This window comes from Primulina huaijiensis, chromosome 3, assembly GCF_012295235.1.
Source record: "Primulina huaijiensis isolate GDHJ02 chromosome 3, ASM1229523v2, whole genome shotgun sequence".
NCBI classification, from domain to species: domain Eukaryota; kingdom Viridiplantae; phylum Streptophyta; class Magnoliopsida; order Lamiales; family Gesneriaceae; genus Primulina; species Primulina huaijiensis.
This window is the reverse complement of record NC_133308.1, coordinates 28,440,480-28,459,325: the sequence shown is the minus strand read 5'-3', so window position 1 is coordinate 28,459,325 and position 18,846 is coordinate 28,440,480. Positions and strand designations below refer to the sequence as shown.

Here is an 18,846-nt window from a genome sequence, read left to right as displayed (position 1 = left end):
AATTTAACAAGGGAAGACTTAAATTATAAATTATAATTAATACTTTTCACGATTGATTGCATTTTTTTCAACATATCTAAACAATTGCAAATTGTCAATTAGCCATTACTTTATATGCAACTAGTCCACCAAACCGTAGTATATTTTAGTGAGTTAATTATCAAACCTAGCATGCCATATTTCCCATGAAATCATACGTTTTAAAATATATTCAACTCAATAAGTATTTTAATCAAATTTCAACGCCAAAAAAAATCCATATAATATACAAAAAAAAAAAAAAAAAAAAAANAGAAAAAAAAGAAAAAAAAGGGGAAACAACATTGAATAATAGGGGTGGTATAAAAAAATCCCTCTTTTTAAAAAAGAAAAAAATGTTTTATTCATGCATATACTTTGTCTCTTTTACCCTACATGCACATATTTTAGTGTAAAATGTACTTATAAATTTATAATATGCATAATAATCAAATTATGGCAGAGTGAAATAATAAATGTACCTATCCCTAATCAAACATTTAATTACATTGGCCTCTCTTCCTTCTTTAATGTTTGTTTCCAAAAATTGATTATTTTACTATATTAGTAAATACACGCATTAATCAACACGTTCAATTGTGGACTTGCTTTAAATAAAATAACATTTTATAATTTCATTTGGCTTCAGTGTGTGTCTATTATATATAATTCACGAAATATATATATATATAGTACTAAAAATTAATTAAAATATTTAAATATAATAATTTACTTTTGAAAGAGTTATGTGTACAAATGATCGTGATGAAGACATTAATCTTGAAGGCAAAATTCTATAATTGAATTGTTCCTTAAGTTATATGTAAAGCAACGTGTTAATGCATCTTGTTATCTTCGGTCAACTTGAAATAATCTTATCCTATCTGCTGCCTTTGACTCGATCAATATAAATTTGTTGTCGAAAATTGATCTTTCATTTTAAAATTTTAAAAAATTATTTGATTTTCTATTTTTTATACTAATCACATACATCGAATTACAAATATCTTAAAATAATTAACTGGTGATATATTGATGATCAATGGAGCCTTTTCAAACTTCCAGAAACATCCTCCTATCTTTTTTTTTATGTTTTAAAGGAAAAAATTGAAAAACTTATTTTTTTTGTTATTTATGTTTGTCTAATCTTCTATATTGTCGAATTTCAGTTTTAGTCTGTTATCTTTGTTGTTTTGATAATTTCAGTCATTTTTCTTATATGACACAAATGTGGTGCTGACAAGACATTAATGTGTGTATAATGTTACATCAACAATCATGATAAAAAGACTAAAATAAGACTAAAATTTGGATTTTCTTTGGTTCGCAAAAAGTTGGCGAAAAAATTGACTTCAAAGCCGCTACAGAAAGTACAAGAAACCAGTGATAAAAGCAATCATCGAAACACATGAAGAGTCTCATGACAACAAAGGAATGCTACCGGACGACATTGTCAAACTTCTCGCAGTTCGTGAAAAAGTTATAGTCCTTTCCCTATTCGAGTTCCGAGATTTTTTCAGTTCAAATGTATATACTAGCTTTACTTTCTGAGCAATTTTATGAATTCTAATCAATGTGGCATTTAACATGCAGATAGTTTTTACATCAAATCGCAAAAAATCGGAAGATGCATCACTAAAATTGAAATTCTACGATAGTACGTGAAAAACACGAAGAAAAAAAAACAAATTTCCCAAAAAATTAGTATAAGCTTAATCTAACCTTTCACTGCTTCCTATTCAATTTTTCATCCAAATTAAATTATCATATCTCTTTTCAATTTAACAGTCAGGTAAAAATAATCACCGCCTCAAATATCATGGCTTCATACTGATTGTTAATTTTTGTATATGTAAAGTGCGTGCTTTCAACCACTTGTGTTCGCCCGTTCGTATAAATGTATTTTATATGTGAAATATAATTGTATTGGATTAATTTTCCTTATTAAATTTTATATTTGATCGTTTACTTTTAACATTTTAATTTCTCATAATTATATTGTGATTAATTAATTTTTGTATGATGATACGACCATTATATTTCGATGTGCATTGGATAAACCTTCGAACTTACGCAATAGCCTACAAACTACGTCAGCCTGATAAACTATATTGGGCAAATCATGTGCGTGCGACAAACTCATCCGGGATTATATTGATACAGAGAATCGAACTCCGAACACTAATTAAATAATCACATATTCCTCCAGCTCAAAGGCTTCTTACTAGCATGAAATAATTTTTTTGCTACCATGTATTAAAGACCCAAATTAATTTCAAGATAAATGGAAAGCTGAACTCCAACTTTGATACCGAATCGAATACATATCAAATCCATAACGAATAGCCCACTAAAGCTTGACCACCTTGAATTGGGCAGCCAATGGTATCCTTAAAAAGCCCACTAAGATATTTGGAACCAAATATAGATCACGTACTTATCCGGCCCATAAAAATCAACTGTCTCGTTTTTTCTCATTTTTCTGTTGTTATTTTTAAGCACTTCTTATAGATAAAATCATATCATTTTTCTTAACCAGCCCATAAAATAATTGGAAGATTTATTAAACTGTGAAACATTACTCTGGCTTGATCAAGTTTAAGTTTCAATTCAACAAGTTTTCAAAGTTTAGATTTGATATATTAACGTTTAATTTTCGATTATTTTGATGTAATTGATGATCTGACATCAGACAAGTTAATAATTTTTCAAAGTTAATCAATTCTACATAAACTATTATAAATAAGATAAACTTTTCAAAACTTGTCAATCATATATAAATAATTTCAAATAATAAATTTTTTTCAAAACTTACCAACCATACAAAAACTATTAGAAATAAAAAGTATAATATAGTTTTAAAAATTCTAAAAAATTTGGTGGATCACCTGCCTCGCCTTGACCCACAAGCCTAAATGGGCTAGCCCGCCTCCAAATAGGCCGCCAGAGGGTCGATTTGACATGCCTGAATTGATAGCTCAAAAAAAAAAAAAAAAACACAAAAAAATAGACGAGTACAAGAATAATGAACTAAATATGGAGGAATTAATTACCCTGCTCAGCTAACATAAAAGCTAGCTGAAACAACTTTGTAAAGGTTTTTGGAGTGCAATAGTTGTCTCTGTTAAGAAAGCAACTGAACTTTGGTGTTTGTGCTGTTATACAGTTTAAAATATTTAAGTTGCACAATTACCACCGACTGTAGTTTTTGGTAAAGCGACAAGCACTCGATCTTATAATTTGTATTAGAGTCAATGTCACGGGTTCAATTCACATTGATTGCAAAAAGTGCAATTATTCAGAGAGAAATTGTTGGTGTGCGATAATTGTCTTTGCTGGGAGAGCGATCGAACCGTGACACATATGTTGTTATACGGTCTAAAAGATTTGAGTTGCACTATTACTATCAGTTATATATTTTAGTAAAACGATAAACGCTCGGTACTCCGAAGGTAATGGAACAGATAACACCAAGCCTATAGATAATGATATTGAAATTGCCCCAATTCATGTAAAATATGATTTGCCAATAGTTGGTAATTACATACTACATTTCTTCGAATACTGACATATGATGCATCTTTTATGTGTTTCATAAATTGGAATACTTTACTCAATATAACTTTTTAAAGTAGTTTGTATCATTTATCCTTATCAGACATACCACTGAACCCCTCTCTGCTCAACAAGCATGGTACTAGGAATTATTTTCTGATTGCACGAAGGTCGCTGATGACAAGTTCGGTGTCGTTGTAATTAAATCGGATAGAAACACTTGTATTGTACGTACGTAGTTGGGGTTAGCTGCTAATATATGTGTATGAATGTCTTATGGTTATATAGTTTGACTTGAATTACTGAATTACTTTTCAGTTTACTGAGTAATATATATGTAATAATCTTGCCACAACATAGGGATTTATAAACATTATTTGAAGAAATCAAAACCCACAAGCCTAAAGCACAAAGGGGTGAATAATCAAACCTTATCTTTGGAAACCAAATGTACTTTTTTACTATCTCCAAGAGACACTGGCAAAGTTCTTGAGGAGTGGAGATCATTGGCACGTGATCTGCATTTTCAATTTCTTTTACTTCATCAACTTCGTAGTTTTCAATTTGCCAGCGCTGGAAACTTACTGGAATGGCCATGTCCTGAGTGCACACAACATAAACCCTCCTCACAGATCCAAACCCTTCATTTGAGAATGGGCTTTTGTTCGACAAATCTTCAAGAAATAGAGAGCTTGGCCTCAACAACGCATTTGCTAATGCCACATCCTGCCAAACATGGTGTCGAACTGATCAGACTAATGATTGTGGTAATCTAAATTTGTTTCTGGTCGATGGTCATATAATGAATGAACATGCATGCATGTAAGACATAATTAGATTAGGGAAATTAAAGGAGAACCTGTGGGGAACATAATTGATAGAGTTTGTCGCTGACATATTTGGGTCCAAAAGACATTGATGTTAGAGGTTCTTCGAGAGTACCAATGGGTAAGAGTTTTGCGTCTAACCATTCTTCCGGCGGAGTTCGCTCCATATACTTCAAATTATATAACAAATTTTCATAAAAAAATTGTCAATACTAATTAGACATGATTAAACATAAGAAAAAAAGAACTTATTATTATGTTTTAGGAGCTAATGCATAAATTTCAAATAACTTGTAATTATGGTAATGCAATTGATGATATTGAGCTAAACAATAACAAATTTTTTTTTTTTTAAAAAAAAGTTGCATAAAATTTTATGAAATAAAGTATACGTTGAATTTTAATCACTACTAAATCTACAAATAACATTTATATCTTTATTAATTTTTAAAAAATCATGTGAAATAATTTTATTGATAAAAAATTATATAAAATTCCATTTGAAAATTTCAATTTGTATCTACAAATTTTCCTTGAATTAGAATTGAAATTTCCTGTATCTTTTGAAATTTTCTTACTAAGTGTCGTAGAATATTGAAAGTCTCAATTATCATGTGTTGATTTTAGTAAAATTTCCTCTCCGTTAAAAAATTAAAAGAGAAAAACAGTCGTTGTTTCTTGTTTTCTTGTTTTTTTTTTTTTAATTTAAAAAAACAATTTTATGTGTTCAGCTCTCAACACAAACTTTTATTTAGACAACTTGGGATAGTATAGGTCCTAGTCCACTGTTTTTTAAATATATACTAGTGACGTTACATGCTTGCACAATCTTTTTTTATAATTAATTTGATTTATATTCAAATAAGGGTAATATCATAAATCATAATGATAAAACGTAAATGAGGTCATATCATAACGGTAAAAATTACCGAAAGACTAAACTTTTATTTTAAATAAAAAATAAAAAGATAGAGGGACTAAATTCTAATTTTGAAATAATAAATAAAAAAAACAAAAGAAAAAAGCCGAATAGACCATGACACCAAAATTTTGTCTCTATTATATTATGCTTAAACTTAATAATAGTAATAGATGTATAAATTTATGAACTACATAGTTGGAAAATTTTACTTGGTCCAACACATAGGATGGTTCATGTTTGGTATCAGGCATTATGGCAGACACGAAAACAGCCACACTGATCTTCTCAGGATGCTTCTCCATTGGAAAGCTTAAGTTCAATCCACCGAGGCTATGTCCGACTAAAACGACCTTCTCGTTCTGTGGGATCGAATCCATGAACTCTAACAACGGTCTCTCGTGTAGTCGGCAAATGTTCGGACATCATCTAGCCTTTTTGGGTTGATGCCAGAGGCCGACATGTCTAGGGCAGTTACATAGTTGCCAGCAGCCTCGAGTAGGGGCTTGAGTTTGTACCAACACCAAGAACCTTGGCATGCGCCGTGGACTAGAACAAGATGTGCCCTTTTTTGCTTTGAGACTTCCATTGGTTTTGAGCTTCGTGTGTATTTTTGTTTGATCAGGGAATAGCCATGGGCATGAGATTATGCATGCCTTTATATGCTACACAGAGGGAAGTAATTAAATAACACATGGTACTTTAATATTTGGTTCGGCTATTCCCTTATAGCTTGCAATAGTACCCTTTATACTTAGCTGCTGTTATGTTTAAATGAAGTTAAAAATAAAATGAAAAATGTCAATAAGTCATGTATGTATTGTGTGTAACATTTTTAGTTAAGTATATTTGGTTGAATCAATTATAGTATTAACTTAAAGGTAAAATGCAAAATGTCAATATATATATGTATTGGGTGTGACATTTTTAGTCCATCATGTTTGGTTGAATCAATTATAGTCCTATAAATATGTTCTTTTTTGATCAATTTTAGTCATTTTTCTCAAAATAATGTAATTAAATGTGCGATTTTATCGTTAAATTTTTGTAAGTGATGAAAAATTTCTCGAAATATGCATATATGTTTGAAAACGTAATTAAAAATTTTGACAACCTCATCCTACTCATGAAAAATAATATCACTTTAGTATTATTTTTAATTGTATATATGGAACTGATTGACTCATCTCACGTATATAAATTCGTGAGATTGTTTCACAAGAGATCTACTTCAAAGAACATAATAATCACGTAACATGGAATGCCCCAAAACGTATATGAATTAAATTACTGTTTTTGCTTTTATGATAAAAGACTCAAACATATAAAGACTAGAATTTTCCTTCTACAACGAGTGGATTATATTTATCCTGATGTAGCTATAGTCTTTGGATTATTTTGAATTTTTTTAATATAAACTTTGAAATATAAAATTAAACCAAAATTTTTTGTTTGATTAATTTTAAAATCAACCCAAACTATGATCGACTCGTATTTTGAGAATTCAATAAAATCAGGAGTTAGAGAAATGTTATTGTCGGTGAGAAGAGGGTAGCATACTAACTAGCGTTAGGACGATGAAGAGTTTAATTAGTGATATTGACATTCAAAAATGTCACCAAAATCTCAAAATTTGATACGGCTCTGCGCCACAAGCCGTTCATATTTGCATTAAATGAAACTTGATATTAAATAAAAAAATAGCAATAAAATATTCTTAAAATAAGACTTTGAAGGATAATTAAGGGGTGCTTTTTTGGCAATTGATGAAATAAAAAGTAAAAATAAGGAGTGAATATTGAAATACATATGACAAGAGTTCCTGGATTTACATTTACTTTTTTTTTTTTTAAAGTTTAAACATTCATAACATCAAGTCGGAAAATCCCGAGTTACAATTCAAGAAAGCCAAGATGGAATATTTCTATCTAGCCAAAGTAAATTAGAAGAGTTATTGAATGCTCTATGAGCAAGAAAATGTGCAATGGTGTTGGCCGAACGATGCATATGCTTGATTGACACAAAATGATTCACTAGGAACATAGAATGAACTTCAAGAGCCAATACACCAACATAACCAGCGTCCATATCTGGGTTGAGAACTACACGAACCGCCTCCTTAGAATCAGAATAAATACAAACAGAAGCAACGCCCACATGTAGACAAAGATCCATACCACAACGAATAGCCAGAATTTCAGCTGCAAGGACACTACCGGGATTACAGATGATAAGAGCATGGGCACCTCTAGTTACTCCCTGTGAATCTCTTATTATTGCTCCAACACTAAATTTATTACGCCTGGTATCGAACCCCGCATCAACATCTAGCCGAAATAAGTTAGGGCTAGGTGGTTTCGATAAATGATCTGATAAGATTTGTGAGGTACATACTGGGATAACACACTTTAATCTAGAGTAGCGAACCGAATCGATAAATGTATAAACCCAATCCACTCTAAATTTCATGCTCTTACCCTCGGCATCATGCTTTCGGTTACAAATTTCACGCCAAATCGCCCAACAAAAGACCCCAAACAATTCGAATTCCTCCTGATTAAAACTCTTTGACAAATATAAAGCACAATCAAAAAAGGAAGCATCACGATGTTTTTTCAGACAATACCAAAAAAGAGTATTTTTCCAAACATCCTTAATAGCTAAACAAAAAAAAAAAGGCAATGACAAGTAGATGCATAATGAAAATTGCACATCGAGCATGTCCCAAGAGTTGGAATATGATGAGAAAGCTCTTGAAGCTTTCCACAAAAATATACGAATTTTCGGTGGTAATCTGAGTTTCCAAATCTTCCGCCACCAAATGCCAAGAGGCTGCCGAGAATTGAAAGGTGGAGTGTCCCAGCTTCCAGTCTCCAAATGGTAACCATCTTTAACCGAATATTTACCATTGTTGCTCCAAGTCCAATATCGTATATCATCACAGCCCTGTCGGTGCAGCGGAATATTGAGGACATCATCAATCTCATGTTTAGGGAAACATTGCATAACCAAAGACTCGTTCCATGTCCCCGCTCCAGAAATAAAGTGTGACACTCGAAGGTGATTTCCAGTAGAAAGATGTAAACTGCTATGAAAAGATGGAATCGTCGGGATCCAAGGGTCTGCAAAAGCCCGAATACTCTGGCCATTGCCTACACGCCAACACAACCCCTTTTGAATAATTTCTCTACTCCACAACGTAGATCTCCAAACATATGATGGATTTGAGCCCACTCCTGCCTGCATAATATCTGAATTTTTAAAATACCTGCCTTTGAGAACTCGGGCCACCAAAGAGTTGGGTGACTGAATGACTCTCCAGATTTGTTTTGCTAACAAAGATTTGTTGAAAGCTACCAAACTTTGAAAGCCCATACCTCCCACACTCTTGGGTTTACATAAATTTTTCCAGTTCATCCAATGCATGCCCTTGTTACCACTAGCATCTTTCCACCAGAATCTTGCGCAAATTTGTTCCACTGCTTTGCAAATAGAAACCGGTATTTTGAAGCATGACATTGCATAGGATGGAATAGTTTGCAAAATTGATTTTATCAGCACCTCTCTTCCCCCCATAGAGAAAAATCGATTGTTCCAAGATTTAATTTTTTGCTCAACCCGTTCTCGCAAATAACCAAATTGTAATCGTTTACTACGCGCTGAGAATGTCGGTAGTCCCAAATAAATGTCATGGCCGTGCACCATCGGTACATCCATAACATCCATAATTTCAGATATTGTGTGCGGACAGGTGCTTGGACTAAAAGTAAGAGCAGATTTGTCGAAATGTACCACTTGGCCGGATGCTTTCTCATACAAATCAATACAGTATCGAACTTGTACACTTTCCTCACGGGTCGCCTTGAAGAAAATCAGACTATCATCTGCAAAAAATAAATGAGAGATTACAGGACATGTATTAGCAATTTTAACTCCCCGGATCAAATTTCTTTCCACAGCCTTAGCGAAGAGGTGTGACAATCCTTGAGCACATAACACAAATAAATATGGAGATAGTGGATCCCCTTGTCTCAACCCCCTAGATGGTTTGAAAGTACCAAATATAGAGTGATTTATCCGGAAAGAGTAAGTCACAGAAGTCACACATCTCATGATTAGATTGACCCATTGTTCTGCAAACCCCAATTTAATCATCATATTCTGCAAGAAAATCCATTCAACCCTGTCGTAAGCTTTACTCATATCCAGTTTGAGAGATGCGAAGCCTGTCTTGGCCTTTCGGTTGGAGCGAATCCAATGCATGCATTCAAAGCCCACAATAACATTATCAAGAATAAGTCTACCAGGAATGAACGCACTTTGAAAATGATCAATTACCTTATCCAAGATAGGTCTGAATCTATTTGTGATTGCTCGAGACACGATTTTATAACATGTATTGCACAGGCTGATAGGACGAAAATCCTTTAATGACATCGGTTCTTGAATTTTTGGGATAAGAGTAATAAGTGTGGCATTCCAGTCTAAAAGATCTTTCTGTTCATTGAGAATAAGCAAAGTAGCCTGAGTGACATCATCACCGATTAGTGGCCAAAGCTTTTGATAAAAGAGAGCTGTGAATCCATCAAGGCCTGGAGCCTTAGAAGGATGCATATCGAAAACTGCTCTACGAATTTCCTCAGCTGTGAAAGGTGCACATAGAGTTTCATTCATTTGTTCACCTATGACTGGTTCGGCACAATCCAGCACTTTTGCAATATCCTCAGAAGATGGCTTGGAAGAGCTGAAAAGATTGCAGAAATAATCTTCAGTAATATTTATCAAATCTTTAAAATCAGAACACCAATTACCATTCTTGTTCAGTAATCCCTTAATGAGATTTCTCTTTTGACGCTTAGATGCCGACGCATGAAAGAATTTAGTGTTGCGATCCCCGGACTGTAACCAATTAACCCGAGCACGCTGATTTCAATGTAATTCATCCTGATCCGAGAGTCTTTCAATCCTTTTCTCCAACTCTTCTATACGAGCATGATTATTTTGAATGTGATCAGAAGTCATTAAACTATCCAACTCCTTATACAGCTCACGTAATGTTCGGCCAAGATGATCAAATTTAGTCCCTGCCCAAGAAGTAAGTGTCTTGCTGCATCTGTAGAGTCGTTGAGGAAGACACAAATCTCCCTGAGAGCCTTCCCAACTATTAGTAACAATGGTTGTAAAATCTTCTTCCAAAAACCACTTGTGCTCAAACGTAAAACGCTTGGGAGAAATGTGTAATTTAACTGATGCAGCTGGTCTCAATTGTACTGCAACTGGTCTATGGTCAGAACCAAAGAAACCTAAGTTCTCCACCACTGCCTCAGGGAATGTTGATTGCCACCCATAATTACAGATGTACCGATCAAGCCGTTAGAAAATCAATGCATCACCCTTTCGTCTATTACACCAAGTGAATTTGTCTCCACGAGCTGGAATATCACATAAGCCACAATCATCAATAGTATTAGAAAATTCTGTCATCTGGGCATTAGTCCTCAACATACCCCCAGATTTTTCTGAATCAAACAAGATTTCATTAAAATCTCATCCAACTAACCAAGGCAAGGAGCTAAGCTCATGAATTCCTGCTAGTCTCCTAATAAGTTGCCATGATTGATTACGCATTGCTGTCACAGGGTTCCCATAAAAACCGGTAAACCCCCACTGTGTCAAACCCTCCTTAACCAGGCAATCAATATGTCCAGCTGAAAAAGATTGAATGGAAACCGATAGAGGTGCCCGCCATAATAATATCAAACCTCCCTTGCGACGCAAGCTATCAACTACAAATAAGCCTTCTGAATGAAGCCAACTTGACCACCATCGACATTGTGAAGCTGTTAATTTAGTTTCTGAAATGAAAAATAAAGGTTTCTTATGGCAATGAGCCTTTTTAGTTCACGGATAGCACGTTGGTTCCCAAGCCCCCGCGCATTCCATACCAAGCAACTCATTGGGAATGGCGGGGCTGCACCGCAGCCTCCGCCAGACTATTAGTAATGTTCAAACCTGAATCCATAAGAGTGCGTGGACGTTTCGAAGCTTCAAGATTCTCATGAGGGAGCATCACACGTTTTCCTTTATCCAGAGGTATCAAATTTTCAGAGCTCCCTTGGTTGGTCTTTGAATTTGCCCTGGCCATGCGTTTCCAATTTTTCTTTTGTACACTTGGGATGACTTGCATGTCAGTAGTTAACAGAGTTTCCCGTTCAGGACATTCAACCATTTTCTCAATTGTATTATTAACAGACATAGCATAATGTTGGGCCTGCTTCGGTAGTAATAACACTAAATTTTCATCCGTCTCACTTTTTTCCCTTGAAGATTCTGTGCCAAGAGGAGGCAAATTTGACCGAGGCTGAATATTGAGTGCATTTATTTCATCTGAATGCTGGTAATCTGCCGAAGGGGAACCATTACTGGTATTAGATTTAGATCTAGGATAATATGTTTTCCTCTCCCCTGAGATCGAAGAAGCTCGGAGCCAATTGCCAAATGGGAAATTCGAGCTATCCTCCGCATGTAATTCACAATCTCTCTGGACATGCCCAAGTTTACCACAATTAAAACAGAAATTAGGCAGCTTTTCATACAGAAGGATGATATAGATATCCTCTTGTTCTTGCTCGGATCGAACCCAAAGACATTGACGTAGAGGTTCATTGATATTTAAAGAGACACGGATACGAGCATATCTACCAGTGCAACTTCCTCCATCCCCTTCGTCCACCTCCATTACCGTTCCCAATTTCGACCCTAGATTGCGGAGAATCGTTGACTGCATAAACGCTAGAGGAACATTGTGACATCGTACCCAAACTGAAATTTTATCGAATACCAAATCAACAGTCTTTTGTAAACTTGATGGAACTTCAAAGATTGCCATGTCCTTAAAAAAATACCAAGGTCCATCCAAAAGCGAGTGACGGCGATCAACAAGAGAAGCAAAATGAAAGAGGAATATATTCTCCCCAATTACTTCAATCTGAATGGGTTTCTTCGCTTGTAAGATGCGGGGCATTTGCACACGAAAAGTCTCTCTGTTGACCGCCTTAGATGAGAAAATCTTGCAAACTAGACAGGAATCCAGCCGATGTTTACCTATTGAAGCCAATTCCTCTGGAATAATAATTGGGTCTTTTTTGTTGTTTGAAGATATTTGCATAGATCGAACACGTCTTGATATTTCTTCCGGATCCATGATAATAAACTCCCTGGATTAGCAACCAGTAGCATCACCTATCCACCGACAGGAATACAACTCCCATTGAAGCCCTAAAGCGGAGCTCGCAAGAGAGAGATTAAGTATTATATTAATACCGTGGATTTACATTTACTTTTACAAGTTCAAAAGTTTGTCCTTTTGTTTTAAACATGTAGGCATTATGTCTAGACAGCTTCTTTAAACCTCGCGCTGCACCTGATCACTAGGCACACCAAACACTTTCAGGTTTTATTTGTATCGGAAAAATTGAATTTGAGAAAGTATTTAAAAAGAAATATTTGAAATGTTTATATGATAAGATATGTGAAATTCACAACGACGATTTTTTGAAAATAATTATTATAAATGAATTCATCAATTTAAATTTTAAATTCAGCTTTAAGAAATTTTTTCCTTACGTGCCTGGAAAAAAAAGTTAGAAAATTATTATAGATGAATTTGTTTCAAAGTATGGATGACACTAGAGCAGTCATCCAGTCAATTTTGGTTTGGTCCCTCGAGTCGACCTGCTTTTAAAAATTACGGATTGAGATCTGATTTATCAACCCGTTTGTATGTGGGTCAAAACGGAACAACCTTACCTGTCTGAGTTACGACTTATGGCTTGAAGCTGGTTGGCCCGCGATTTATTTTAAAAAATTAAAATTTTATCAAATAATTAAACAGTCGTTTTCTCTCACCCATCCATAGGTTTTATCAACCATTAAAAAAATTAATTTAATTTATAAATTAAGAAGTTACGTTCTTTACTTAATTGATATACTGATTTTTTGAGATTTTAATTTTTAATTGAACAGAGTTGATGTTTTTCTAAACCCACACCAAATTATGTGAATAACAGTCAACAAGCCGCGATCACGATTCGGTTCGAAAACAGCTGGTTCTGCTTCTACTTATTGAGAACTTGGAACCGAATCATCCGCGGGTGGTTCGGTCTCAGAATCACCAATTCCCATTCTACTTTCTTAGGGAAAATATAATCAATTTTTTAAACGGTTTGATTTTGATTCCAAAGATTTCCCAAAAAATGACTCTCAAAAAGTCTCAAAGTAGTGTCCTATAGGAACACAAACACAAAACAAAATGAAACTCTGGGAAGGCAGTTATAATGTTGATATGTACATATCCACACTTTCTTCAATCAAATGACTCACTTGTAGCTTACAGCTGCAATTCACAGACTTTAGCCCACTCTTAATATTCACAGGTGAAGCAGTCTACTTGAGTTCCTGGACAAACACTTGTAATAAAAGAAATGGGTCGGCTTGGGGTTGTTGCAAGTCAACTGAGCATTGTAGGATGCCCGGTTTGGAGCATCCTCTTGAACATGTCCATCCCAAATGCAGAATCTGATGAACTAAGAGAAGGCAGTACATAACTAAGCAGCTTTATACTTGGCTTCAGGTACCTCTAGGAAGACAAAAATAACAATAGCAACATTGAAAGAGACGTTGATAATTTGTTGTAATTGCAAAACCGGAGGATTATCAATGTATCTAAACGTGGATAACTATATTAATCTAAACGTGGCCAACTATATAAACGCCTTTCTCTTAGTCAGTTGCTATAGAAAACCAGGCAGACGTAAGTGGTACCAAGAAGCATCTCTTATGGCTATAAAGTGAACTGTAACATTCTATATTTTGCTAATCAAGCCGGATTTGAGTAAGATTTGTTTATCAGAAAGGAAAGGAAAGAAAAGAAAAGGCCAAATACGGTATGTTCAGTAAGAAAATCACCTTTTGTATACCTTTTGCAAACAAATTCAAAATTAGAGCTTCATTCGCATCTGGATGGAATAACTACTTAAATCTAACGTAGGTTGTTATGCAGTCCTAGTAAAAATTTTACAAACCTAGGTAATGCTAAGGAGACATTCTAGCGTATCAAAGAGAAGCTTTACGCAAATTTCATCTAGAAAAATTAAAAACCACGCAAAATGTAGTGGATTAAGCAATGGGAAGCCATGGAAAATAATTGACAGCACATATGCTGGCTTCAGCTTGGCCAATAAGTTGGACATCAAGTGAATATCTTTATGAAGAGATATTTTTCATCTTAAAAAGACAATCCTAACTTTCAACTCATAAATAAACTATACACCACTTAAAAATAATTAGATTACATGGTAAAAAGATGTGTCATGACCTTGGAAAGAATTGAGTGCAAACATGATTCATCCAAATACCAGATTTAAAAGATTTTATTTTGCATAATCTGAGTTGAACTAAATTAGAATCTATCCCCTGGTTATATAAGGATTTAAAACCTCCACCGTTCCCTATATATGTATAAAGAGATTATAGTCGACTCCATTTAAATACAAGAAATCATAAGTACCGCAGAAAAAATTGAAAAGGTTTCCCTTATAAAACCATGATATTGAAATAAAACAGTATATAAGACCGTATAAGAATAATATACCAAAACCCTACAAGCTACCAGCAAAGGCATGATAAAATAATCTAAATGAAGGTATGGACTATGGAGAGTACCTTGAGATGGTAATTTCATAGGGAAATGAAACACCTTCAAGGTTTGGTATTGGAGGAACATGATCCTTCTTATCATTGACAAACCTAATTATCTGAAACAGAACATCACGAAGAGAAGCTTCCAATGCAGTGCGCCGAGCACTCCTTGCCTCCGCCACAGTTTCTGTGGGCAATAACATAAAATTAGTGTGACAGCTACATACCCGCTAAAAGTAAAGAGTGAAATCTCGTATCTCTAAACCATATTAAAAATTTACCTCCAGGATCAAATACTATTTTTGAATGATGAGACTTGCCAGAATGCCCTTTAGCGTGTTGTGCAACATTCAAATTGATGTACCACTGTTCCCAGTGGAGGCGTTCAACTTTGTTAGTGAACCATGTGGCTTGTTTGTTTTTGACTTCATAGAAGGACAAACATATCTGGGTCCCAGTAATATACAGAACAAACAACATCAAGAGATATAATGAATTCAGAAAGAGATTTTCAAGGCAGAATCCAATTCATTAATAATAAAGTCTACCATTTCCTTCTCACACTACTACACGTATCACTAAAAAATTGCATTCAGCGCGACCAGAGTGGATTAGCATTGTAATTTAGATGTATTAAATTCAGAAAATTGACCAGCTCTCAAAACATTTACTACTATGAAGTATTCAAAATACACATGCACCACAGACTGGATCCTCATAAGCCTTTCCATTGAAAAGAGAATACATGCTACATCATCTATTGCAACAGGAAACTAACCCAAGTACCTAAGAAAGAGAATAGCCACATCATCTTGCCCTAGGGGATCAGAAAAAAAATATTAACAGCAAAATATGTCAGCTAGGATGGAATTATTCAACAAGGAGGTAGACCTTGTGTGTCCATATTATATAAGAAAGTTCTTAAGCATGAAAAAAAAATGATATTAACAAATGGTAAGTTAAAAATCAAAGGTGGATGGAGACTAATGGACAGTCTTGACACAATTAATGCCTAGGAAACCTCTGTGTTCATTGGTCCTTCCACACGCTTAAAAATAATAAAAATAGATTGACCACAAGTGTATGAACCACAGATTTTGTAGAGTTCAAGATTATTGCAATTCATGGACCTGATTTTTCTTGTTTGGGTGCTTCTCCACCCTATCAATGAACTGGTCGATCTTCTCATCAATTTTTCTCTCAACCTCCATATCACCACATTGCACCTGGATATTAGATATAAAAAAGGTGAAGAACTGGTATAAGACAAAAATAAAAAATTTCGTCTCAAATTACCCATGAAGCGGGGCATTGAACTTCAGGAAAACTAAGGCTTCATTTGGATTTGAGGTTTCATTTTAACAATAGATTTGAAACGACTCAATAATATTTAGGATTTGAAATACCTTGGCTTTATTAAGAAAAATGCCTTAAAATCAAAGATAATAGATTTGAAAATTAACCAAATAATTTGAGTGGATTTGTAGCAAGGATTTGAAATCCAAATCTATCAAACTCCTTTCATCCAAATCGAACCTAGGAAATTTGTCAGCATATGTTGGCATTCCATCCAAAAAAGAAACATTTTTTTGATGGTGATACTATGAATACCCACCCAAAGATCACACAAGAGAGAAAAACAGAAATTTAAATAATAATGCGTTGTGTCATTATCGAAACATACATCAAGCACCACCTTGGCAACCATATTAAGATTCTATAAATAAACGAGAAGTATTCTATTGTGTATCTTACAAATTTTGGTTTCAACTCATAATTATTAAATTGCTTATGGAGGCAAAAGTGCCACGACGCTTCAGTATTTACAAAACTCAGTCAAACTAGAAGCTTGTGCAACTCCACTAATTCAAAGAAAGCTTAAATAAAGAGTAAAGCTTGATTGTTTAAATCATGTAATACACACAACTAAAGCACCACAGATAGAAGTAAATTAATCCCTTATGCATGAGGAGACTTATGTCAAATGATACCTTTTTTTTTTGTTCAAAGAATTGGGTCCAATAATTTTATTAAAAACAGAGACAAAATCTCTTAGATTGTGGTCGGATTTCCTCGACCTGTTTGGATAAAGAAAATTGAAGGGAAATATATTTGAAATACATCTCTCAAATCCTTTCTCAAATCAAATCCCTCTCTCCAAGCACAACTTTTAGGAAAAATTATATTTTTAGTTATGTAACTCACATGTTTTTCATTTTTTGGTTTCGTTTCATTTTTTGGTTTCGTTGTCGGTAAATTTACAACCTTAGTATGCTAAATAGCTAATCTTCAATTTTTTTCAAACTTAATTATTTTTCATCGAAGTGATGATGTGATGAAGAAATATGATGGTATGTTACAGGAAAATGTTTACATAGCCGATTTCATGCCAGCACGCAGGTGAAAAATGGCTAAACTTAAAAAAAATGCAAGTTAATGTACTAAATATGTGGATTGATTAATAACAAAATAAAAAATAAACAATATACAGGTTACAGGACGAGATAGGTAATTTCCCCAATCTCTTATTATCCATTAAAAGTCCCAATCAAAATAATCAACACTTTACTGAAAGACAATGCAAAACTTGCTCACTATAAAAAATTTCTGAGCAGGATTAATGTACTGCAGCTAGAAACTGAATAATCAATAAAAAAGGAATCAATGAAGATCATATAAACCGATCTCTGAGAAAATGTGAATTACTTACATATGTAATATCAAAAAGCTCCAAATCAACATCTTTAGGGCGCACTAGGCCTAAAGTTCGATGGAACAACACAGTGTGTAGAATGCCTGCACATCAAAATTTCACACCGATCAACGATTGTAAGCACAAATGGCATCGCTTATAAAGAACCGCATATCACAAAATCTTGACCTGTTCAACAAAGTAACCACCCATGGTTCCCAAAGAAAAAGATTAAGAGCGATCATATAAAATTCATGTTCTAGATCACACATCAATCTCAATTTCAAAATTTCATCATAAAAATTACTGCGAAAAGAATCAAAATTCAGCTACACAAGTAAACATGGAAAAACCTCACTATAAACGATCAACATAGCTATAAGAAAGTCAAATCATCAGTTCATAAATAACAAACCCATTGTTTTAAAATAAAAAATGGTAAAAAGAAGTCGACTTACACCGGAGAACTTCACATATCTCGAAATGCTCAACTTCCTGATTTATTGCGTGAAAAATTAATCGTTAACCGTAGCGTATAAAAATATGCCATCAAAAGGATTAGGGAAAAAAGGATACTTACGAGTTCTTTGAGCTGGCAAACTTCGCAATTCATCGAGATTGTCCACCTGGACAAGGAAGAGCAATAATATAGATGTTCGAATCTTGAAAAATAGAGAGGATAACAAGCGGAGAGACCGCCGCCGATGTGAGCTCGGATCCGATTAGTGTTGGCGTAAATGGTTCCAGTTACCAGTTTGGAAGACCCAGAAGCGGATTTGCTTTTGCGCACATGTTAATCTATAAAACCGACTTTGGAGGCCTAATGAAGCACGCTTTTAGTGCACATGTCTGCGAAATTCTTAGGAAAAATGTATTTAATATATAAAAAAATTTCTCTGTTTTATTGCATGTTGGTAATGTTGTAATAATTACAAATAATTATATTTTATTCAATTCCATTTTTTCTCATGTCAATTATAAAAATTTAGTAGATATATTATTCTATTTTTATTTTCATTTCATTCCAAAATTCATTCAATTTTTATTTTATTCCATTATAAGCAAGCTTATTTTGAATGCCGGTTTTCTCCTCATATTGCTGAATTGTATCATTTGTATGCCACCGGAGAGATATA

At 34.1% G+C, this 18,846-nt stretch overlaps 2 protein-coding genes and 1 pseudogene across 4 annotated transcripts; all 3 read right to left on the bottom strand.

Annotated features, from left to right (window-relative positions):
* Positions 1–1,370: 1,370 nt before the first annotated feature.
* Positions 1,371–5,954, bottom strand: LOC140972654 (salicylic acid-binding protein 2-like; annotated as a pseudogene).
* Positions 5,955–7,218: 1,264 nt separating this feature from the next.
* LOC140972653 (uncharacterized) lies at positions 7,219–12,523 on the bottom strand. The gene is made up of 6 exons (XM_073435035.1): positions 11,332–12,523; positions 11,082–11,174; positions 10,944–11,027; positions 10,728–10,838; positions 10,298–10,637; positions 7,219–10,063 (listed from the first exon to the last, which is right to left on the bottom strand). Exons 1-6 carry the CDS (start codon positions 12,521–12,523, stop codon positions 7,219–7,221), a joined length of 4,665 nt encoding a protein of 1,554 aa, XP_073291136.1.
* Positions 12,524–13,617: 1,094 nt separating this feature from the next.
* LOC140974392 (autophagy-related protein 101-like) lies at positions 13,618–18,508 on the bottom strand. 3 transcript variants are annotated; one of them, XM_073437819.1, is made up of 7 exons: positions 18,291–18,508; positions 18,169–18,205; positions 17,729–17,814; positions 16,149–16,244; positions 15,339–15,465; positions 15,043–15,205; positions 13,618–13,955 (listed from the first exon to the last, which is right to left on the bottom strand). In XM_073437819.1, the coding sequence occupies exons 1-7, from the start codon at positions 18,321–18,323 to the stop codon at positions 13,829–13,831; spliced, it is 669 nt and encodes a 222-aa protein (XP_073293920.1). In that variant the 5' UTR covers positions 18,324–18,508; the 3' UTR covers positions 13,618–13,828. The 3 variants fall into 3 exon arrangements, with proteins under 3 accessions (XP_073293920.1, XP_073293922.1, XP_073293921.1); XM_073437821.1 differs by having other exon boundaries at positions 13,618–13,957; positions 15,300–15,465; positions 18,291–18,502; XM_073437820.1 differs by having other exon boundaries at positions 13,618–13,904; positions 15,300–15,465; positions 18,291–18,502.
* Positions 18,509–18,846: the final 338 nt, after the last annotated feature.

Excerpts from the sequence above, each read along its gene's own strand:
- LOC140972653 (XM_073435035.1), bottom strand. The coding sequence starts at position 12,523 with ATGGATCCGGAAGAAATATCAAGACGTGTTCGATCTATGCAAATATCT. Across the intron at positions 10,839-10,943 it reads GAACCCTGTGACAGCAATGC|AAAAATCTGGGGGTATGTTG; the intron begins GTAATCAATCAT and ends TGTTTGATTCAG. Across the intron at positions 10,064-10,297 it reads AATCATGCTCGTATAGAAGA|CTCTTCCAAGCCATCTTCTG; the intron begins GTTGGAGAAAAG and ends CAATCTTTTCAG.
- LOC140974392 (XM_073437819.1), bottom strand. The coding sequence starts at position 18,323 with ATGAATTGCGAAGTTTGCCAGCTCAAAGAACTC. Across the intron at positions 18,206-18,290 it reads TTTGCCAGCTCAAAGAACTC|GAAGTTGAGCATTTCGAGAT; the intron begins GTAAGTATCCTT and ends GCAATAAATCAG. Across the intron at positions 17,815-18,168 it reads GATATGTGAAGTTCTCCGGT|GCATTCTACACACTGTGTTG; the intron begins GTAAGTCGACTT and ends TTTGATGTGCAG.